Source organism: Sus scrofa, chromosome 13 (genome assembly GCF_054392235.1).
Source record: "Sus scrofa isolate SSC_HxYL_T2T_F1_AM1 chromosome 13, Sscrofa_HxYL_maternal_Yorkshire_Landrace_v2.0, whole genome shotgun sequence".
Classification (NCBI taxonomy): Eukaryota; Metazoa; Chordata; class Mammalia; order Artiodactyla; family Suidae; genus Sus; species Sus scrofa.
Window position 1 is genome coordinate 84,859,253 of NC_139395.1, and position 23,745 is coordinate 84,882,997.

Here is a 23,745-nt window from a genome sequence, read left to right on the forward strand (position 1 = left end):
TCAGGTTTGTTAACCACTGCACCACGACGGGAACTCCTCCTTTTTCATTTCTTATTTTGTTCATTCGGGTTCTCTGTTTTTCTTGGTGAGCCTGGCCAGAGGCTTATTAACTTTGTTTACCCTTTCAAAAAACTAGCTCTTGATTTTATCAATTTTTTTCTATTATTTCTTAATCTCTATATTATTGATTTCCTCTCTGATTTTTATGATTTCCCTCCTTCTGCTGACTTTAGGTTTTGTTTATTCTTTTTCTATTCTTTTAGGTGGTAGGTTAGGTTGTTGATTTGAGATCCCTCTCTCCTTCCACCTGTATTGCTATAAACTTCCCTCCTAGAACTATTTTTGCAGCATGCCATAGATTTCATGTGGTTATATTTTCATTATCATTTGTCTCAAGGTATATTTTTATATGTAGTGATTTTTTTCTATTGTAGTTGGTTTACAGTGTTCTGTCAGTTTTCTCCTATACAGCAAAGTGACCCAGTCACACACATACCTATACATTCTTTTTCTCACATTATCCTCCATCATGTTCCATCACAAGTGACTAGATATGGTTCCCAGGGCCATATAGCAGGATCTCATTGCTTATCCATTCCAAATGGAATAGATTGCATCTATTAACCCCAGATTCCCAGTCCATCCCACTCCCTCCCCCTTGGCAACCACAAGTCTGTTCTCCAAGTCCACGATTTTCTTTTCTGTGGAAAGTTTCATTTGTGTCATATATTAGATTCCAGAGAAGGCCATAAGTGATATCATACGGTATTTGTCTTTCTCTTTCTGATGGCCTCACTTAGTATGAGAGTCTCTAGTTCCATCCATGTTGCTGCAAATGGCATTATTTTGTTCCTTTTTATGGCTGAATAGTATTCCATTGTGTGTATATACCACATCTTCTTAATCCATTCATCTGTTGATGGGCATTTAGGGTGTTTCCATGTCTTGAATAGTGTTGCAATGAACATATGGGTTCATGTGTCTTTTTCAAGGAAAGTTTTTTCCAGATATATGCCCAAGAGTGGGACTGCAGGATGATATGGTAGTTCTTTTTTTTTTTTTTTTTAGATGGATAATCATTTTTTTTTACAGAATAAAATACATATATTTAAACACAATTACATTTGCACAGATTATTATATCATGGATCTTAAGAAACAGATTGTGACTCCCTCTGGAGAAGTGGAATGGAAAATATGCTGAGAAAAATAGGAAATTTATTCTATACTTTATCCCATTTTGTATGGATTTCATCTTTACTATTTAGTATTATCTATTACATTTCATTTTTTCTTTAAAAATCAGCATTATATTAAAATTGTGTATATTATGCAACTAAAATTTATAAAGAAGAAAGCCTTATATACCATTAAATATTTTATATAGCATAATAAAAAGAATAACTTAACTGGTAAAAATAACAAAAATAATACACCCTCTGAAAATAAATAAAATATAAAATGCACAAATTGGTTAAAAAATAGTGTAACTATATAAATATGTCCTCACAATTTGTTACATCTTATTGATTCTTCAGTATAGGCATTACACCATTCTAGGTGATGTGGTAAACAAGGCATTATAGACCTTACATTGTACCATGGAGAGAAATGGGTATTAATAATACAATTGTAGAACTGTATTATTTAATTATACAGTTGCATTATTTAATTATAGTTATCATAAATTCTTTGATGGAGAGGAAATCAAAATCAGTTCTAAGAAGACTTCAGCATTCCAAGAATGATGTCAAATGACCCCCTTAATGGTGGATTATACACTTATTTACTATGAGATATATTTCTTCTTCAGAGATTCCTTGTTTGTGTATCAGCTGTAGATTTTTTCATTTGCAGTTATTCTGAAGTTTTGATATAAGAGTCTATATGTATATGAGATTGTTTTAAGTTGTTGGTCTCTTAATTGCAAGTTCATCTCCAGTGTCCTCCATTTATACCTACCTCTTCTCATGATTTCTGATTTTGGTGGTATAATTGTGCATGGATGATTTCAAATCTCTACTGTATATATACCTTTACTGGTGAGCCTTGTCATTTGTGGCATTTTTGTTTTCTGTTGCTGTCTTTTCTTTTCTGCCTAGAGAAGTTCCTTTAGTATTTGTTGTAAGGCTGGTTTAGTGTTGCTGAATTCTCTCAACTTTTGCTTACTTGCGAAGGTTTTGATTTCTCCTTCAAATCTGAATGAGAGCCTTGCTGGGTAAAGTAATCTCGGTTGGAGGTTTTTTCCTTTCATCACGTTAAGTATATCACGCCACTGCCTTCTGGCCTGCAGAGTTTCTGTTGGAAAAATCTGCTGATAACATTTTCGGGGTTCCCTTGTATGTTATTTGTTTCTTTTCCCTAGTGGCTTTCAAGATTTTCTTTGTCTTTAATTTTGGTTAGTTTGATTAATATGTGTCTTGGTGTATTCCTCCTTGGGTTTATTTTATATGGTACTCGTTGTGCTTCCTGGATTTGAGTGAGTGGTTCCTTTCCATGTTAGGGAAATTTTTGGCTGTTTTTTCTTGTAATATTTTTTCTGTCCCCTTCTCTCTCTCTTCTCCTTCTGGCACCCCTGTAATATGGATGTTGGTGCATTTAACATTGTCCCAGAGTTCTCTGAGACTCTCTTCATTTCAATCTTTTTTCTCTTTTCTGTTCTGCATCCGTAATTTCCACTAATCTGTCCTCCACCTCGCTTATTCGTTCTTCTGCCTCCTGTATTCTGCTGTTAGCTGCTTCTAGTGAATTTTTTATTTCAGTTATTGTATTTTGCATCTCTTCTTGTTTAAGTTTTATATCTTGTATCTCTTTGATCAGTGTTTCCTGTAAGTTATCCATCTTTGCCTCCAGTTTATTTCCAATGTCTTGCATCATCTTCAGCATCAACAATCTAAAGTCTTTTTCCTGGAGGCTAAGAATCTCCTCATCACTTAGCTGATTTTCTGGGGTTTTTCCTTTCTCCCTCATCTGAGCTATAGTTCTCTGTCTTTTCATTTTTATAGGTTTTTGGGTGGTGACCTTTTTACAGATACTAGAGTTGCAGCCTCTCTTACTTCTGGTGTCTGCCCGCCTTGTGGCTGAAGTTGGTATGGGGGCTTGCTGTAGGCTTCCCAATTGGGGGGGGGGGGGGCTGATGCCTGCCCACTGGTAGGTGGAGCTGATTCTAATCCCTTTGGTGGGTGTGGCTTAGTCTCTGTGTGAGATTAGAGGCAGCTGTGTGCCTGAGGGGTCTTTAGGTAGCTTGATTACTGAGGGGAAGGGCTGTGATCCCACCTGGATTGTTGTTTGCCCGGGGGCTTCTCAGCACTGACTGATGGGTGGGGCCAGATTTTCCCCAAATGGCCACCTCCCAAGAAAGGCAGCTGCTGAATAATTCCAAGAGTTTTGCCTTCAATTTCCCTCCCTCACAACAAGCCACATTCACCCCTGTTTTCCCAGGATATCCTCCAAGAACTGCAGTCAGGTTTGACCCAGATTCCTATGGAGACCTGGCTCTGCCCTGGGACCCAGTGCATGTGAAAGTCTGTATGCATCTTTTAAGAATGGGGTATCTGTTTCCCCCAGTCCTTTGGAGGTCCTGCGTACAAGCCCCAGTGGCCTTCAATGCCAGATACTCCAGGGGCTCTTTCTCCTAGTCCCAGATCCCAGCACATGAGGGTTTGATGTGGGGCTCAGAACTCTCAATCCTGTAGGTGAGTCTCTTGAACTAGTTAGTTTTCAGTCTGTGGAGCTTCCCACCCGGGAGGTATGGGGTTGTTTATATTGCAAAATCGCCCCTCCTACCTCTTGATGTGGCCTCCTCTTTTTCTTCTGGAGTAGGGTATCTTTTTTTAAGGTTTCCGGTCCATTTGGTTGGAGATTGCTCGGTTTTTAGTTGTGAATTTTGTTGTTTTTAGGAAAGAAGTTGAGCTTCAATCCTTCTATTCTACCATCTTAATCCTCTCTCTGGTAGTTCTATATTTAGTCTTCTGAGGTACCTCCACACTGTTTTCCATAGTGGTTGTACCAATTTATATCCCACAAACAGCATAGCAGGGTTCCCTTTTCTCCACACCCTCTCCAGCATTTGTTATTTGTGGACTTATTAATGATAGCCATTCTGACTGGAGTGAAGTGGTATCTCAATGTAGCTTTGATTTGCATCTCTCTAATAATCAGTGATGTTGAGTATTTTTTCATGTGACTGTTGGTCATCTGTATATCTTCTTTGGAGAAATGTCTATTCAGGCCATTTTTCAGTTGGGTTATTGGTTTTTTTGCTGTTGAGTTGTATAAGTTGTTTGTATATTTTGGAGATTAAGCCCTTGTTTGTTGCATTATTTGAAACTATTTTATCCTATTTCATCAGTTGTCTGATATATATATATGTATATGTATATATATATCCTTTCCTCTGCTGTGCAAAAGCTTGTCAGTTTGATTAGGTCCCAATGGTTTACTTTTGCTTTTATTTCTGTTACCTTGGGAGATTGACCTAAGAAAACATTTGTAAGGTTCATGTCAGAGAATGTTTTGCCTATGTTCTCTTCTAGGAGTTTGATGGTGTCTTGTGTATGTTTAAGTCTTTAAGCCATTTTGAGTTTAAAGACTTAAAACTCAAAAGTCTTAGGGTGTGTTCCAGTTTTATTGATTTACATGTAGCTGTCCAGTTTTCCAAGCACCACTTGCTGAAAGACTGTCTTTTTCCCATTTTATATTCTTGCCTCCTTTGTCAAAGATTAATTTACCACAGGTGTCTGGGTTTATTTCTGGGTTCTCTATTCTGTTCCAGTGGTCTGTATTTTTGTTTTGGTACCAGTACCACACTGTCTTGATTACTGTGGCTTTGTAATATTGCCTGAAGTCTGGGAGAGTTTTGCCTCCTGCTTGATTTTTCCCCCTCAGGATTGCTTTGGCAATTCTGGGTCTTTTATGGTTCCATATAAATTTTTGGATTGTTCTAGTTCTGTGAAAAATATCATGGGTAATTTGATAGGGATTGCATTGAATATGTAGGTTGCTTTGGATGGTATGGCCATTTTAACAATATTAATTTTTCCAACCCAGGTGCATGGAGTGTTTTTCCATTTATTTGCATCCTCTTTAATTTCCTTGACTAATGTTTTATAGTTCTCAGCGTATAAGTCTTTCACCTCTCAAGGTATTTTTATTTTTTTTATTTTTTTTTTATTTTTATTTTTTATTTTTTTTTAATTTTATTTTCCCACTGTACAGCAAGGGGGTAGGTTATCCTTACATGTATACATTACAATTACAGTTTTTCCCCCACCATTTCTTCTGTTGCAACATGAGTATCTAGACATAGTTCTCAATGCTATTCAGCGGGATCTCCTTGTAAATCTATTCTACGTTGTGACTGATAAGCCCAAGCTCCCGATCCCTCCCACTCCCTCCCCCTCCCATCAGGCAACCACAAGTCTCTTCTCCAAGTCCATGATTGATTTTCTTTTCTGAGGAGATGTTCATTTGTGCTGGATATTAGATTCCAGTTATAAGTGATGTCATATGGTATTTGTCTTTGTCTTTCTGGCTCATTTCACTCAGTATGAGATTCTCTAGTTCCATCCATGTTGCTGCAAATGGCATGATGTCATCCTTTTTTATGGCTGAATAGTATTCCATCGTGTATATATACCACATCTTCCGAATCCAATCCTCTGTCGATGGACATTTGGATTGTTTCCATGTCCTGGCTATTGTGAATAGTGCTGCAATGAACATGCGGGTGCATGTGTCTCTTTTAAGTAGAGCTTTGTCCGGATAGATGCCCAAGAGTGGGATTGCAGGGTCATATGGAAGTTCTATGTATAGATTTCTAAGGTATCTCCAAACTGTTCTCCATAGTGGCTGTACCAGTTTACATTCCCACCAACAGTGCAGGAGGGTTCCCTTTTCTCCACAGCCCCTCCAGCACTTGTTATTTGTGGATTTATTAATGATGGCCATTCTGACTGGTGTGAGGTGGTATCTCATGGTAGTTTTGATTTGCATTTCTCTTATAATCAGCGATGTGGAGCATTTTTTCATGTGTTTGTTGGCCATCTGTATATCTTCCTTGGAGAAATGTCTATTCAGGTCTTTTGCCCATTTTTCCATTGATTGATGGGTTTTTTTGCTGTTGAGTTGTATAAGTTGCTTGTATATTCTAGAGATTAAGCCCTTGTCAGTTGCATCATTTGAAACTATTTTCTCCCATTCTGTAAGTTGTCTTTTTGTTTTCTTTTGGGTTTCCTTTGCTGTGCAAAAGCTTTTCAGTTTGATGAGGTCCCATGGGTTTATTTTTGCTCTAGTTTCTATTGCTTTGGGAGACTGCCCTGAGAAAATATTCATGATGTTGATGTCAGAGAGTGTTTTGCCTATGTTTTCTTCTAGGAGTTTGGTGGTGTCCTGTCGTATATTTAAGTCTTTCAGCCATTTGGAGTTTATTTTTGTGCATGGTGTGAGGGTGTGTTCTAGTTTCATTGCTTTGCATACAGCTGTCCAGGTTTCCCAGCAATGCTTGCTGAATAGACTTTCCTTTTCCCATTTGATGTTCTTGCCTCCCTTGTCAAAGATTAATTGACCATAGGTGTCAGGGTTAATTTCCAGATTCTCTATTCTGTTCCATTGGTCTGTCTGTCTGTTTTGATACCAGTACCACACTGTTTTGATGACTGTGGCTTTGTAGTATTTCTTAAAGTCTGGGAGAGTTATGCCTCCTGCTTGGTTTTTGTTTCTCAGGATTGCTTTGGCGATTCTGGGTCTTTTGTTGTTCCATATAAATGTTTGGATTGTTTGTTCTAGTTCTGTGAAAAATGCCATGGGTAATTTGATAGGGATTGCATTGAATCTGTAGATTGCTTTGGGTAGGATGGCCATTTTCACAATATTGATTTTTCCAATCCAGGAACATGGAATATCTTTCCATTTTTTTACATCTTCTTTGATTTCTTTGATTAAGGTTTTATAGTTCTCGGCATATAGGTCCTTTACCTCTTTGGTTAGGTGTATTCCGAGGTATTTGATTTTGTGAGGTACAATTTTAAAAGGTATCGTATTTTTGTATTCCTTTTCTAATGCTTCATTGCTGGTATACAGAAATGCAACTGACTTCTGAATGTTAATCTTATATCCTGCCACTTTGCTGAATTTATTAATCAGTTCAAGGAGTTTTGGGGTTGAGTCCTTAGGGTTTTCTAGGTATAGAATCATGTCATCTGCATACAGTGACAGTTTGATCTCTTCTCTTCCTATATGGATGCCTTTGATTTCTTTTGTTTGTCTAATTGCTGTGGCTAAGACTTCCAAAACTATGTTGAAGAGCAGTGGTGAGAGTGGGCATCCCTGTCTTGTTCCAGATTTGAGTGAGAAGGCTTTCAGTTTTTCCCCATTGAGGATTATATTTGCTGTGGGTTTATCATAAATGGCTTTGATTATATTCAGGAATGTTCCCTCTATACCCACTTTGGCGAGGGTCTTGATCATGAATGGATGTTGAACTTTGTCAAATGCTTTTTCTGCATCTATTGAGATGATCATATGATTTTTGACTTTTTTTTTGTTAATGTGGTGTATGATGTTGATTGATTTGCGTATGTTGAACCATCCTTGTGAACCTGGGATGAACCCAACCTGGTCATGGTGTATAATTTTTTTGATGTGTTGTTGGATTCGGTTGGCTAAGATTTTGTTGAGAAGTTTTGCATCTATATTCATCAATGATATTGGGCGATAGTTTTCTTTTTTGGTGGTATCTCTGCCTGGTTTTGGAATGAGGGTGATGGTGGCCTCATAGAATGTCTTTGGGAGTATTCCTTCTTCTTCAACCTTTTGAAAGAGTTTAAGGAGGATGGGCACCAATTCCTCTTTATATGTTTGATAGAATTCACCTGTGAAGCCATCTGGTCCTGGGCTTTTATTTGTAGGGAGTGATTTTATGACCTCTTCAATTTCATTTCTAGTGATTGGTCTGTTCAGTTGGTCTGTTTCTGCTTGATTCAGTTTTGGCAGGCTGTAAGATTCTAGAAAATTGTCCATTTCTTCCAGATTGTCAAATTTGTTGCCATACAGTTGTTCATAGTATTCTCTTATGGTTTTTTGTATTTCTGCTGTATCCGTTGTGATTTCTCCTTTTTCATTTATAATTTTGGTGATTTGGGTTCTTTCTCTCCTCTTTTTAGTGAGTCTGGCCAGGGGTTTATCAATTTTGTTCACCTTTTCAAAGAACCAGCTCTTGGTTTTATTAATTTTCTCTATTGTTTTTTGAGTCTCTATTTTATTGATTTCTTCTTTGATCTTTACAATTTCCTTCCTTCTGCTGACTTTAGGACTTCTTTGTTCTTCTTTTTCTAATTCATTTAGGTGGAGGGTTAAGTTGTCAATTTGGGATCTTTCTTCTTTTTTGAGAAAGGCCTGGATTGCTATAAATTTCCCTCTGAGCACTGCTTTCGCAGCATCCCATAGATTTTGAGAGGTTGTGTCTTCATTATCATTTGTTTCAAGATAGTTTTTAATTTCCTTCTTGATTTCCTCATTGACCCATTGGTTTTTTAGTAGCATGTTGTTTAGTCTCCATGGAGTAGGTTTTTTCTCTTTGCTTTTCCCATGGTTGATTTCTAATTTCATGGCATTGTGGTCAGAGAAGATACTTGAGATAATTTCTATGCTCCTAAATTTATTGAGATTCGCTTTATGTCCCAATATGTGGTCGATTCTTGAGAATGTTCCATGAGCATTTGAGAAGAATGTGTATTCTGCTTTTTTTGGATGTAGTGTCCTGAAGATATCAATTAAGTCTAACTTTTCTATTGTTTCCTTTAGGATCTCTGTTGCTTTATTGGTTTTCTGTCTGGAGGATCTGTCCATTGATGTGAGGGGGGTATTTAGGTCTCCTACTATGATTGTATTCTCATCAATATCTCCCTTTATGTCTGTTAATATTTGTTGTATGTATCTGGGTGCTCCTATGTTTGGGGCATATATGTTGATGATAGTAACATCCTCTCCTTGGATGGATCCCTTAATCATTAAATAGTGTCCTTCTTTGTCTTTCTTTATGTCTTTTGTTTTAAAGTCTATTTTGTCTGATATGAGCGTTGCAACTCCTGCTTTTCTGTCATGTCTATTGGCATGAAATACTTTTCCCCAGCCTTTCACTTTCAATCTATATGTATCTTTTGTCCTAAGGTGAGTTTCTTGTAGGCAGCATATTGAAGGTTTTTGCCTTTTTATCCACTCAGCCACTCTGTGTCTTTTGATTGGGGCATTCAGTCCATTGACATTTAAGGTGGTAATTGATAGATGATTATTTATTGCCATTTGATCCTCGTGTTCCAGTTGATTCTATGGTTCTCCATTCTTCTTTTTTTTTTTTTTTTTTTTTTTTTTGGTTGGATGGTCTCCTGTTATTATCTGCTTGAGTGTATTTTTTTTTTTCATTTTTTGCAAATGCAATATTTGGTTTTGGCTTGTGGTTGCCCTGTTTTTTAAGTATGCTAACCCCTTCCCATAATTGTGTGTTTTAGCCTGATGGTCCTGTAAGTTCAAACACTTCATTATTATATTAAAATTAAGAAGAGAGACATACATACAAACAAAAAGGATTATTTACCTCCTAACATCCCTTGCCCACATTTTATGGTTTTGATGACTCTTTTATTTTTTTCTTTTTAATTTTATTTTGTTTGAAGCATGTTCATGGTTAAATCTGTATGCTGGCTTATTTGAGTGACTGCTCTCTGATTACGGTTACCTCAGTCCTAGTTCTTCCTCTTCTTCTTCTTCTTTTTTTTTTTTTTCTTTTCTTTTTTCTTCCCTTTCCTTCCTTTCTTTTTGGTTTAGAGAAGCCCTTTCAATATTTCCTTTAACCTGGGTTTTGTGTTGCTGTATTCTTTAAGTTTTTGTTTGTTGGGAAAAATTTTTATTTCCCCTTCTATTTTAAATGATATTCTTGCTGGATAAAGTATTCTAGGTTGCATATTTTTTCCTTTGAGCACTTTAAATATCTCTTGCCATTCCCTCCTGGCCTGTAGTGTTTCTGTAGAGAAATCAGCTGATATTCTTATGGGGGTTCCCTTGTAGGTAACATTCTGTTTTTCTCTTGCTGCCTTTAGGATCCTCTCTTTATCACTAACTTTTGCCATTTTTATTATGATGTGTCTTGGTGTGGGTCTGTTTGGGTTCAGTTTGTTTGGGGCCCTCTGTGCTTCTTGTATCTTGAATCCAGTATCCTTTAGATTTGGGAAGTTTCCAGTGATAATTTCTTCAAATATATTTTCCATTCCCTTATCTTTTTCTACTCCTTCTGGAATTCCTATTATGCGTAGATTGGCCCGCTTTATATTATCCCATAGGTCTCTTATGTTGCTTTCCAGTTTTTTGATTCGGTTTTCTGTCTGTTGACCAGATTGAGTGATTTCCATGATTCTATCTTCCATATCACTGATTCGTTCTTCTGCATTATTCATTCTGGTTTTTACTGCCCCTAGTTCAGTTTGCATCTCTGCAAATGAATGTTCTAGTTTTTCTTGGCTCCTCCTTATATTTTCTAGCTCCTTTCTGAGGGTATCTGCATTGCTGTTCATATCTTCTCTTAATTCCTTCAGTATTTTCACTATTTCTCTTTTGAACTCCAGGTCTGTCAGACTGCAGAGATCAGTTTCATTGTTGACTGTTTTAGGTGAGTTCTCCTGTTGGTTTGACTGGGGGTGGTTTCTCAGCTTCTTCATCTTGCTTGTTGTCTTCTTTCTCCTGAGGGAGTTGTACTCTCCGTTATCGGGTAGTGTTTGCCTTGTCACTGCCCTGGAATATTTCCTGAGGGCTGTCGTTGTTGGTCAATCTTTTTTTGAGGCAGTGTGGCTTTTCTGGAGTGTTGATGGGACTAACAGTGTTTCTTTGAAGCAAAGGAGGACTTCCTGAGGGCTGACAGGACTGTGAGGTCCACCCCACGATGGTAGCAGATTTCACTTGGTTCTCAGCACCCCCTGGGGTCTTGGGCGGGTAGCAGGGCCCTTGGAGACTCAAGAGGTTCCTCCCCAAGGCAGCCCGACTCAGAAAGACCGTCTGAGATCTCTTCCCGATTCGGCCAGGCTTGTTGCAGCTTTTCTGGGCTGCAGGGGGTCCTGCCTGGAGCTGGCAGTCCTATGCAGCTGGTCCACTAGGTCTCAGCACCCCTTGGGGTCTTGGGCGGGTAGCAGGGCCCTTGGAGACTCAAGAGGCTCCTCCCCAGAACAGCCCGACTCAGAAAGACCGTCTGAGATCTTTTCCCAAGTCGTCCAGGCTTGTTGCAGCTTTTCTGGGCTGCAGGGGGTCCTGCCTGGAGCTGGCAGTCCTATGCAGCTGGTCCACTAGGTCTCAGCACCCCCTGGGGTCTTGGGCGGGTAGCAGGGCCCTTGGAGGCTCAAGAGGCTCCCTCCCAGGACAGCTCAAGGTATTTTTAAATTTTCTTTCTGATTTCCTTCTTGACCCGTTGGTTTTCTAGTGGGACATTCTTTGGTCATCATGCAGTCAATTTTTTCTCATTTCTTTTCCTATGGTTGATTTCTAGTTTCATGCCATTGTGGTCAGAGATGATGCTTAAAATAATTTCTGTACTCTTAAATGTGTTGAGGCTAGTCTTGTGCCCCAGTATGTGGTCATTCCTAGAGAATGTTCCATGTGAATTTGAAAAATAAATGTATATTCTGGGGTTTTTTGATGTAATGTCCTGAAAATATCAGTTAAGTCTAACTGTTCTAGTGTGTCATTTAGGATCTCTGTTGCCTTTTTGATTTTCTGTCTAGAGAATCTCCATTGATGTGAGTAGGGTGTTAAGTCTCCTGCTAATATTTCATTCCAATCTTTTATGTCTGTTAGAATTTGTTTTATGTATTTTGGTGCTACTATATTGGCATATATGTTGATGAGTGAAATATCCTCTTCTTGAATTGGTCCTTTTATCATTAAATAGTGTTATGTTCATTTTTATTTATGGCCTTTGTTTGAAAGTCTGTTTTTTCTGATATGTTTTGTGACTCCTGTTTTCCTGTTGTTTCCATTCACATGAAATACCTTTTTTCATCCCCTCACTTTCAATTTATATGTGTCTTTTTCCCATGTAATGGTGGGTCCCTTTTAGGCAAAATATTGTAGACTCATTTTTTTTTATATCCAGTCTACCACTCTGTGTCTTTTGAAAGCATTCAATCCTTTGACATTTAAAGTAATTGTTGATAAATATGTGTTTATTGCCTTTTTAAACATTGTTTTCTAGTTGATTTTATGTTTCTCCTTTGTTCCTTTTTCTTTTTTCTTTTTTTGGGCTGGCTGATTTCCTTTTATTTTATACTTGTGTCCTTTTGTTTTTTGTGAATCTCTTGTTTGTTTTTTTATGTATGTTGCCCTGTTTTTCAAGTATGTTAACCCCTTCCTATTTCTGCTTGCTTTAGACTGCGTCCTATATGCTCAAACACATTCTAAAAAGGTTTTGATTTTCATATTCTCCTCCCCCTCATTTTATGTTTTTGACATCCCTTTTTACAATCTTCATGTTTACCATTTTGCTCTTCCTTGTATTTATGATCACTTTCACAAACAGGGTTTTTTTTCTTTTGATATGTAGGCTGGCTTACTTAAGTGATTACTTTCCAATTGTGATTTCCTCCATCTTGTATCTTCTTCTTTCTTTCCTATTAATATATCTTGGGGTAGGTTTGGATTCAACTTATTTGAGACCCTCTGTGCTTCCTATATGGATATTGGTTTCTTGGATTTGGAGAGTTTTCAGGCATAATTTCTTCAATTACATTTTCAGTCCTCTTTTCTTTTTCTTCTCCTTCTGGAATTCCTATTATGTGTTGATTGGCCCACTTTATATTATCCTATAGATCTCTTAAATTGCTTTCATTTTTTTTCACTTAGTTTTCTGTCTAACGGGGTGATTTCCATTATTCTGTCTTCCAAGTCACTTATTAATTCCTCTGCATTATTCATCTCTGCCATTCCATGCATTTAATTCAACTTTTGTCTTGGCAAATGAATTTTCTAATTTTCCTTGGCTCCTCCTTATACTTTGTAGTTCATTTTTTAAAGTAATCTGTATTACTGCTAATAGCTATTCATAAATCCGTCAGTATTTTCATTACTTCCTTTTTGAACTTGGTGTCTGTTAGACTGCGGAGGTCTATTTGTTTGCTCCTTCAGCAGAGTTCTCCTGTTCTTTTACCTAGGAATGGTTCCTGTGCTTCTTAGTTTATATTTTTCTTACTCTGTGAGTTTAGGGAAAATGATTATCTACTGTAGTCTTGGAGGGCTATTTATATGCAGGAGCATCCCTGGGTAGTTTGTGAGGCCTTACTATTTTTTGGCGTGAGGGTTGATATTGGTTTGGATGCTTGCTGTTTTTTCCCTCAGTGTGTGCAGGCTCTTATCCTCTTGCTAGGGGGTGCACAGGTGCATGGCCTGCACATGGTTTCAGAGAGGTGGGTGCAAACAGGCAGTGCCTCTAGACAGCACTTGGTCAGCAAGCCCTTGGCATTGTGAGGAACTATGGGGAGGTGGTTGTGCAAGCTGGTTAGTGGCAGTGACTTTCAGGGAGATGAGGCAGTGTCAGGGGTAGGACATTTGTGTTCCCAAGGAGGTGAGGGCAGTGGGCGTTGCTTGGTTGCATAGTCCCCCATGGAAGTGATGCCTGAATGATTGGAGCTTCAGGCAGTGCCTGTTCACAGGACACTTAGTGAGGCAGGCTGTGCCCACCTCTGGAGTCCAAGATGGCCAGAGGGGTTTGCATCCACCCCTGTAGCCTCTGCAAGAGGTGCCCTGCTGCCCAAGAGCCTGTGGATGTGCAGAGAAAGATATTCATATGACAGTCTCGCCCCTCCTCCTCTCATGTTCCCCAGCAGTGGTGCCTTGTTCGCCTGTGGGACAAGGCTTCCTCCTGCACTTTCTCGACTATGGTACAACACTCCCTAGCTCCCTCAGGATGTTTCTTAAACAGCCAATCCTAGTCTTCTCCCCAGAAATGGCCTCCACAACCCGACTCAGTGCCAAGCCCCCACCAGAGTGTCTCAGGCTATAGTGTCCCAGGTGGTGGTACTGATGGTCTGTGCAACTATCTCTCTGCTTTGCCCTCCTCAGTCCAGCTGCTGTGCTTTTCTTCAAGGCTTTGAGGTTCCCCTCCATCCTGGCTGAGCTAGCTGCCAGTTAGGTGGCCTCCCAGGGTGAGGATTCCTTTCCTCTCTTGTAGCTCCTTCTCCAGAGTGCTGGTCCCATCCAGATTCCTTTTTTTTTCTCTTCTATTTTTTTCCTTCTGTTCTACCCAGTTATATGGATGGTTTCTTGCCCTTTTTGGAAGTCTGAGGTCTTCTACCAGTGTCCAGTAGATGTTCTGTGCCAATTGTTCTACATGTAGATCCTTTTTTTTTTTTTATGTGTTTGTGGGAGAAGGTGAGTGCCATGTCCTCCTCCACCATCTTGATCCCCCTCCCTGAGTTCGGATATTAACCTAAGCCTCAGTTTCCTCATCTGTAAAATGGGGGGGGGTGTTATTGGCCTTTTAATATTTTAGAGCATAAAATAGTTGTGTGTGTAAAGCACTTGAAACAGAGCCCAGTGCAGAGTAAGTCCCAATAATTCAACGCCAGTGATTATTCTGGTTGCTCATCCTTGGCCTGAGAGCCCCAGGAGGTCAGAGACCTCATTGGTTTGCTTCCCCATTGTGACCTTGAAGGAGGGCATGTAGTCAGTGTCTATAAATGCTGACTGCAAAAAAGAGTGGGAAACGTCTGAATGAACAGCTCTGTCCCCACAGGCATCCATCATGACGGGCACCATGCAGAACATGGCCCTCGAGGGCAGACCTGGCCCCCAGCCTTGGAGGAGGGGCCGGGAGGTCCGAGCTTCCTCTGAAGAGATGCAGGAGCTGCTGCTACCGACACCCTTGGAGATGCACAAGGTGGGGGCTGGGGGGCATCAGAGGCCTGGATGTGTGACCTGGTGCTGGGGGGCTCACTGTGACTCCACATGGGCTCCATCCCCTCCAGGCTTCATTCTTCTCCACCACAAAACAGATTTTATACTAGAAAGGGTCTTCAACAGTCATCTGGGTGATACACACATACACACACACCTGCGATCATTTAATTGGTAGACTCACTTTTTTCCTACTTATTCTGTGTGTGTATAATACAAAGGTTTATTATATATGTGTATATTGGGATGCATATATATCACTACCTTAAATGAGAAGCCAGCACCTCTGCCATCTGTAGGTTACTATCTAGAAAAACAAAATGCAGAGGATAAAAAAGACCTCTCGGCCAATTGCCTTCAGAAAGCTCTGGCCGGGCAGCCAGCTCTTGGGAGGATGGGGAGGTGGGAAGTGTTGGGGGGTGGTCGAGAACACATGGCCATCCTGCTGAGACCTTCCCTGGATGGAAGTGAGAGACTGAGAAAGAACTGAAACTCCATCCCCAAGGTCTCTGCTGTGACCGAGTGCTGTAGACTGAGGGTCTGCAGAGGTGGAGGAGAGGGGGCACTCCAGGAGCCAAGGCTCGGGGCAGGATGCTGAGGCAGTGATGTGTGTGGGCAAGCAGCTTGGGGCCAGTGGGCTAGGGCTGGGTTCTGGAGGCATCAGATGCCAGACTAAGGCCCAGGCAGCTGTGGGAGGCTGGGGGCAGAGATCAGAGCTCCAGGGCCTCCTCCCACTTCTGCTCCCAGGTGACGCTGCACAAGGACCCGGTAAGGAGTGACTTTGGTTTCAGCGTCTCAGACGGCCTTCTGGAGAAGGGTGTCTATGTCCACACTGTGCGCCCAGATGGGCCAGCCCAACGCGGGGGTCTCCGACCTTTTGACAGGGTCCTCCAGGTAAGGCTGGGGTGGGGGCACACTGATAAGTGGCCTTGGGTAGGCTTCCTCCCTTCTCTGAGCCCCAGCTTCCTCATCTGGGAGGAGGGAATGACCACACAGTTGTACTGGTCAGGTTAGGCTGAGTTGCACTGCAATAACGTACAACCCTAAATCTCGATGGTTTAATACACATGAACATTTACTTAGCACTTACACTGTATGTCCAGTGTGTGCCTTGTTCCATCCAGGCTGTGGGAAGCTCCCCACTCTTGTAAATGCCACGGACTGTACGGCAGAGGAAAGGACACTGAAAAATCAAGGGTGGGCTTTTTCCTGCCTTCCCCGAGAAGTAACACCTGTCACATCCCTTCACAGCCTATTGGCCAGAACCAAGTCGGCTGACCTTACTGACCCAAGGGAGCCTGGGAGGTGGGAGGGCAGATAGAAGCTGTGGACATTCCTGTCCCAGCTTGTCATTCCCTCAGTGTGATATCCACCCTATTTGTGCTAACTTTACTGAATGTAAGTTATCTCTAAACTGATGGAGTTTTTTCCACTTAAATTTAAAAGGAAACTTTTCATCTCCATTAGGAATGAAAATGCAACCCTTGCTTGAAATAGAAAGTCAAGGTTAAATACAAAGAAACCTAGACACAAGGCAACGTCAGCCTCCTCTAGGCAGGAGGCTGAGCGTGAGGTCTGCCTGTTAAAAACTGGAGAGCAGCACGTGTTGGTGAAGGATGCCCAGAAGGGTTGAAGGAGTTAAATGAGAGTGCTTTCTTGTGTGTGAGCCTTCCAGATTTACCCTGTGTTTAGGCTGACCTGATGCCGTCTCTGTCCCTTGGCTGTGTGTGTGTGCAGGTCAACCACGTTCGCACGCGAGACTTTGACTGCTGCCTGACAGTGCCACTCCTGGCCGAGGCAGGCGATGTCCTAGAGCTGGTCATCAGCCGCAACCCACTGGCCCAGAGCAGCCGGACCCCACGAGTGCCAGGCCCCAGCAGTGCACGGATGCTCTGAAGTCAGCACGTGGTGTGGACACCCCAGTCAATCTTGGCTCCAAGACCTGTAGCCAGGCTGGACAAGTGGCCACCTGTTCATCCACCTGCCTGTCCAGCAGCCTCTGAGCATGGACCGGACCTTCCTCTCCAGTTCTTTGGTAACGGGGGGCTGGGCCCAGGAGGAGTGACAGTGAGGTCTTTATCTGTGGGGCCCCCAAGATGCCTGGGGAGCTGCCCACTGAGGGTGAAGACAGGCCGCTTAGGTGGAAGTAGAGGGGCGGTCCCCAGGGCCTCCTGGAAAGCATGTCTGGTGTGGAGAGCCTTCTCCCAGCAGAGCTGTGGAGCTGGAGTGAGCTGCCAGGGAGATAAGCCCCTGACCCAGGAGGAGAGCATCTAGAAGTCAACATCCCTAGGCAGTCATGGGCAGAGGGGTGTGGCATCCTGTTGATTGGTCACCCCGGCTCAGTTTACCTTCTTCCTGAGGGAGTATTTAGGGTTACACTGGGGGCTACTTCATCTCAATGGCCTCGCCAGGAAGGACCTACTCAGGGTAGGAACCCAGCCCCTTCCCATCTCCAGATTCTGGTATTCAGTACTTGCCAGCATCCCCACTTCGGCAACTCGGAGCAGGGGGCATCTGAAGTCCCAGGAAGCATTGGCCCTTTGAGGTTTGAAGCCTCTGTGGTCTGAGCTTGCAGTTCTGGGCCATCGGGCAGGCTCAGTGTCAGGTTCTGGGCTGTTGGCCCCACCTGCTGCTATTGTAGGACATGTGGTCACTGACCCGTATGAGAACCCCTGTCTCAGCCCAGGACCCTCGATGTGGGAGGGAGTCATTTTGGGACAAAAGATCCAGGGGTTTCCACTCATGTGCCATTATGGTGAAAAATGGGAAAACCATAGAAATATGACATGTGAGATGGTATAGCTCCTCGCCAGTGCCCTGATCAGCGAAAGGGGGAGAGAGAAGCAGAGGTGGAGAGATGGAAGGCCGTTCTCTCTCACGCCCAGCAGCTAGTGTCCAAAGTGGTCATTCAAGGAAGCTGATTCCCACCTGAAATCTGGAAGCACCAGCATCCCTTAAAATCGTCTTCATTTTCTGCACCCAGAAACCCTTTTGGTTTTGAGAAGGGCATGGGCCTCCACCTGGTGGTCTGGGCTGTGGCCCCTGGGATGGAGGTGGGCAGGCGGGATTCAGCCCAGTGTGGGGACTTGCTTTGCCCTGTCTAGCTCTTAACAAGGTCTCAGGAAAACAGGGGGCGCCCACTCCCACCTGCATCCCCTCCACCCCTGGATCCTGGAAAAATGCTCTTCCACTTGCGGGACTGGATGGGGAGTTGAGAGGTCTGTTCCTTTCCTCTGGATCAGTGCTCAGTTGCTGAGTACACCCCTCTGGACTGACCCCCTCTGGACATGCAAGGGGTGGACAGCCTGAGAAGGCAGAACCATCTCTGCCTGCTGAGGTCCACTTGGCACCCTGCCCCATTCCCCACCCCCTACCCCTCTGCACCCTCCCTTTATGCCATGGCTGGTCCGCCCAATGCCTCTGCTGTCTTGGATTCCTGTGTAAATGTCTGCCCCAGGGTGAAAGGGCGCTGCCCCCCTGTCACAAGAGGCACCAAGCAAAAGCCAAGAGCCCTCTGCTTGGGGGAGGAGGGGACAGTATAGCAGAGACATGGATAGGGTGGATTCAGCTGTGTGACCTTAGGCAAGTGGCCCTGCCTCTCTGGGCCTCTGTCAAGTGACAGGGCTAGACAGGACACACTCCTTGGGCCTCTTGGCTCAGGAAAGTGTGCTCGCCTTCAGGAGAAGAAATATGCATCTTTACCCCGACCCTGACCAGCGCTCCCTCCCTCCTCGGGCCGAGGCCTTGGCTGTTCCCCCAGACGTATGCAACCAGGCCTGTGGGTGGATCTCCTGGCCACGGCCAGCCTTCTCATATGCAATATTCCTCCCAGCTTCTCATGGGGATTTTTCATCCCAGAAGTGATGTTTCCTAACACCTGTCCCCGGTGAGCGTCCAGCCTGCCTATGCATTTTGGGTACAGCCCCTGCAACATGCCCCTTCCACCCTGTAAAAGCTGTATTTTTCTCTGGCTGAGTTGAGAGCATATTCCTTGTAAAGTATTTTTCTACATGGGGTTTTCTTAGGGCTCTCGGGAAGCACAACATGCCGGGGGGGCGGGGGGGAGCAGCATTGCAAAGGCCATTTGGATTCTGGGGCCCTCACTGTGCCCCACCAGTGGTTGCAATGACTTGGGGGGTGGGGATGGGAGTGCTTTGGGGATGATTTTTTTAAATAAAATTATTTAAATGCACCTGGAGTGAAGTGTCTGCCTTTTAAAAAAACATAATAAAGGAAATTGAAGATGATTCCAAGGAGTGGAAAAATACCCTATGCTATGCTCCTGGATTGGAAGAATTAATATTGTTAACATGGCCATCCAGCCCAAAACAATCTACAAATTTAATGTGATCCCTATCAAATTACCCATGACATTTTTCACAGGACTAGAACAAATAGACCTAAAATTTATAATGAACCACAAAAGACCCAGTACCACTAAGGAAATCCTGAGGAAAAAGAACAAAGCTGGAGGCATAACCCTCCTAGATTTCAGACAATACTACAAAACTACAGTAATCAAAGCAGTGTGGTATTGGCACAAAAACAGACATATGGGTCAGTGGGGCAGGGAAAAAAGCCCAAAGATAAACCATACACAATCTTTGACAAAAAAGGCAAGAATATACAGGGGAGAAAAAATAGTCTCTTCAGCAAGTGGTGTTGGGGAAGCTAGACAGCTGCATGTAAATCAATGAATTTAAAACATATCTTCAGACCAGAAAGAAAAATACAGTCAAAATGACTTAAAGACTTAAATATAAGACATGACACTATAAAACTCCTAGAAGAGAACATAGGCAAAACATTCTTTGACATAAACTGTACCAATACTTAGGTCAGTCTCCCAAGGCAACAGAAATAATAGCAAAAACAAACAAATGGAACCTAATCAAACTTAAAAGCTTTTACATGGCAAAGGAAACCATAAACAAAAGAAAAAGACAATCTGCAGAATGGAAGAAAAGATTTGCAAATGATGTGACTAACAAGGGATTAATTTCCAAAATATATAAATAGCTCCTACAGTTTAATATCCAAAAAACAACCCAATCAAAAAATGGGCAGAAAACTTAAGTAGTCATTTCTCCAAAGAAGACATACAAATGGCCAACAGGCACATGAAAAGATGCTCAATATCACTAATTATTAGAGAGATACAATCAAAGTTCCAATGATACAAAAATACAGTCTGTCAAGATGGCCATTCTCAAAAAGTCTACAAAGAATAAATGCTGGAGAGGGTGTGGAGAAAAGGGAAACTTCCTACACTGCTGGTGGGAACTGGTGTTGCCACTATGGAAAACAGTATGAAAGTTCCTCCAAAAAAAAAAAAACTAAAAACAGATTGGCCATATGATCCAGCAATCTCACTCCTGGGTATCTGAAGAAAACCATAATTTGAAGAGATCCATGCACCCTGATGTTCACTGCAGCACTATTCACAATAACTGAGACATGGAAGCAACCTAAATATCCATCGACAGAAGAATGGATAAAGAAGATGTGTACATACATACAATGGAATCCTAAGCCATAAAAAAGAGTGAAATAATGCCATTTATAGCAACATGGATGCAATTAGAGATTATCATATTACGTGAAGGAAGTCAGAGAAAGGCAAATACCATAAGATATCACTGATATGTGGAATCTTAAAAAAAAATGATACAAATGAACTCATTTATAAATAACAGAAAACAGACAAAATAAATATATGGTTACAAAGGGGAAAAGGGAGGGATACGTTACGAGTTTGGGATTAACATACACACACTACTATACATAAAATAGGTAAATAAGGACCTACTGTATAGCACAGAAAACAATACTCAGTATCTGGTAATAACCTAAAATATAAGAATAAGAAAATCTAAAAAATAAGTGAATCACTTTGCTGTGGACCAAAAACTAACACGATATTGTAAATCAACTATACATTGATTAAAAATAAATAAAATCACAGACTGGCAAGAGATAGCTTCTGTTTGCATCTTGTCACAGCCCACCTGCTCTTGATTAATATATTAATTCAAAAAGTACTACACATCATGCATCATTGCAGCCCCAGGAAAACAGTATGAATAAGACAGACGAGGGCCTGTCACTGTGCAGGGGGATTATATTCTTGTGGGCGATGGTGAACCAGTGAATGAATCATAGGATTTTTCCAGAAGGGACAAAGCGCAGTGGAGAGGAGAGAGTCGGGATAGAGGAACTGGGTTAGAGGGCGGGGGGCTTAGCTCAGAGGGCTGGAAAGGATACTTGTGCTGAGGCCTGGAGAAGAGTGCCCAGGCAGAGGGCAGAGCAAGTGCAAAGGACCTGGGGTGGAATAAGCTTGGTGGGCTCAGAGAGAGGAGGCCTGGCAGGAGTATGGGGTTAGAGGTCACAGGGCAGTTGTGAGGTTTGGGTAGGGACTGCAGATTTTGTTCTGTGAGGAGGGGAAGCCACTGCAGCAGGTGAGTGGTGGGTCTGCTGTATGGAGCCCCTTTAGCCTGGGCAGGGGCCCAACGATGCCCCTAAGTCTCCATAGGGCCTCCAGGGCAGGATGAGCCCAGAGGGCAGGGCAGCTCTGTGTGGGCACAGGAAGAGCTTCTCTCTGTCAGCTCTGCAGGATGGAGTGAGCATGCTGTCTCAGAGGGGGTGCAAGCAGGGCTGGGCCACATCAGGTGGGTCTATGTGGCTGGGCCAGAGCCATGCACAGGGCGCTGCTGCTCTTCCCAGTGCTGGAAGCAGGACAGGCTCAGGCACCTCAGAAATGGGAGGGAGGTGTGAGCAGGCAAGACCAGGATGGAGAGGCAGCCCTGGCCCTATAGCCTGACTGCGAGCCAAGTGCTATTCTGAGTGCTTTGCAAGAATTTCCTCTAACAGATGGAAAGATATCAATTCTTGGATTGGGAGAATCGATATTGTCAAAATGACTATACCCCCTCAAGGCAATCCACAGATTGAATGCAATCCATGTCAAATTACCAATGGTATTTTTCACAGAACTAGAAAAAAACTTTTAAAATTTGTTTATATGGAAACACAAAATATCCTGAATAGCCAAGATTTTATTGAGAAAGAAGGAGCTGGAGCAATCAAGCTCCCTGACTTCAGAGTTTACTGCAAAGCTACAACCATCAAAACAGCATGACATTGGCTCAAAAACAGATATAATTAATGATGAATGGAACAAGATAGGAAGCCCGGAAATAAACCCACACACTTATGGTCAACCAGTCTATGACACAAGAGGCAAGAAAATATAATGGAGAAAACAGTCTCTTCAATAAGTGGTGCTGGGAAAACTTGACAGCTACATGTAAAAGAATGAAATTAGAACACCATACACAAAAATAAACTCAAAATGGATTAAAGACCTAAGTGTAAGACCAGACACTATAAAACTCCTAGAGGAAAATATAGGCAGAACACTCTTTGACATGAATCACAGCAATATCTTTTTGGATCTGTCTCCTAGAACAATGGAAATAAACAAATGTGACCTAATTAAACTTAAAATCTTTCATACAGCAAAGCAAACCATAAACAAAAAGATAAACTATGGACTAGATGAAAAGATGCGCAAATGATTTGACTAACAAGGGATTAATTTCCAAAATATATAAACAGCTCGTACAGATTAATATCCAAAAAAACAAATAACCCAATCAACACATGTACGAAATACTTTAGTCATTTCTCCAAAGACGACATGCAGATGATTGGCAGGCACATCAAAAGATGCTCAATATCGCTAATAGAAAAACAATGAAAACTACAATAAGATCAGGATGGCCATCCTCAAAAAGTCCACAAATATTAAATACTGGAAAGGGTGTGGAGAAAAGGGAACCCTCCCTAAACTGTTGGTGGGAATGTAAATTGATGCAGCCACTATAGAGATTCCTTAAAAAACTAAAAACAGTTGCCATATGATCCAGCAATCCCACTCCTGAGCATATATCCAAAGAAAACCATAATTTGAAAAGATCCATATACCCCCCATGTTCACTGCAGCACAATTCGCAATAGCTAAGACACAGAAGCAACTTAAATGTCCATCAACAGGTGAATGGATAAAGAAAATGTGGTACATATAAACAATGGAATATAACTCAGCCACAAAAAGGAATGAAATAATGCTATTTGCAGCAACATTGACCTAGAGATTATCACACTAAGTGAAGTCAGAAAGAGAAAGGCAAATACCACATGACATCACTGATATGAGGAATCTGAAAAAGAAAAAAGATACAAATGAAATCATTTACAAAACAGAAACAGACTCAGGGACATAGGAAACAAAATCACAGTTACCAAAGCAAACGGGACGGGGGAAGATTACATTAGGAATTTGGGATTAACATACACACAGTGCTATATATAAAATAGGTAAACAACAAGGACCTATTGCATAGCACAGGAAACTATACTCAGTATCCTGTGATAACCTATAAATGAAAGAGAATCTGAAAAAGTATATATATATATTCGGATATATATATATATATATCTGAATCGCTTTCCTGGACACTTGAATACAACATTATAAATTAACTATACCTCAATTAAAAAGGCAACTAAAAAAAATTTCCCTATATATCCTCCCAACAGCCTGGGAGGTGACTGTATTATCATGCCAACATCAGAGGGAAGGAGCAAAGAGGCTAAGTAACTTACCCAGCAGTGAGGGATGGAGTGAGGATGTGAACACAGGCCCTGTGGCCAAGACACTCAGGTGGGGAGTGAGGGGTGGGCGGAAAAACTGAGCAGGGCCATTTTACTTTAGCCTTGTTTAGGAGGAATGAATTATGGAGAAAGGGTTTTTTTG

At 41.9% G+C, this 23,745-nt stretch overlaps 1 protein-coding gene across 9 annotated transcripts in view; it reads left to right on the forward strand.

Moving 5' to 3' along the window:
- GRIP2 (glutamate receptor interacting protein 2) overlaps positions 1-19,119 on the forward strand; it is a 146,268-nt gene extending 127,149 nt beyond the window's left edge. For all 9 annotated transcript variants that reach the window (XR_014823870.1, XR_014823871.1, XR_002337661.2 and 6 more), the window contains 3 exons: positions 14,767-14,910; positions 15,675-15,821; positions 16,665-19,119. Coding sequence is in view for 5 of the 9 variants with exons in the window: in XM_013982003.3 (XP_013837457.3) it covers positions 14,767-14,910; positions 15,675-15,821; positions 16,665-16,823 (450 nt within the window). In the remaining 4 variants the exon portion in view is untranslated. The remainder of the gene's footprint in view (positions 1-14,766; positions 14,911-15,674; positions 15,822-16,664) is intronic.
- The last annotated feature ends 4,626 nt before the right edge of the window (positions 19,120-23,745 follow it).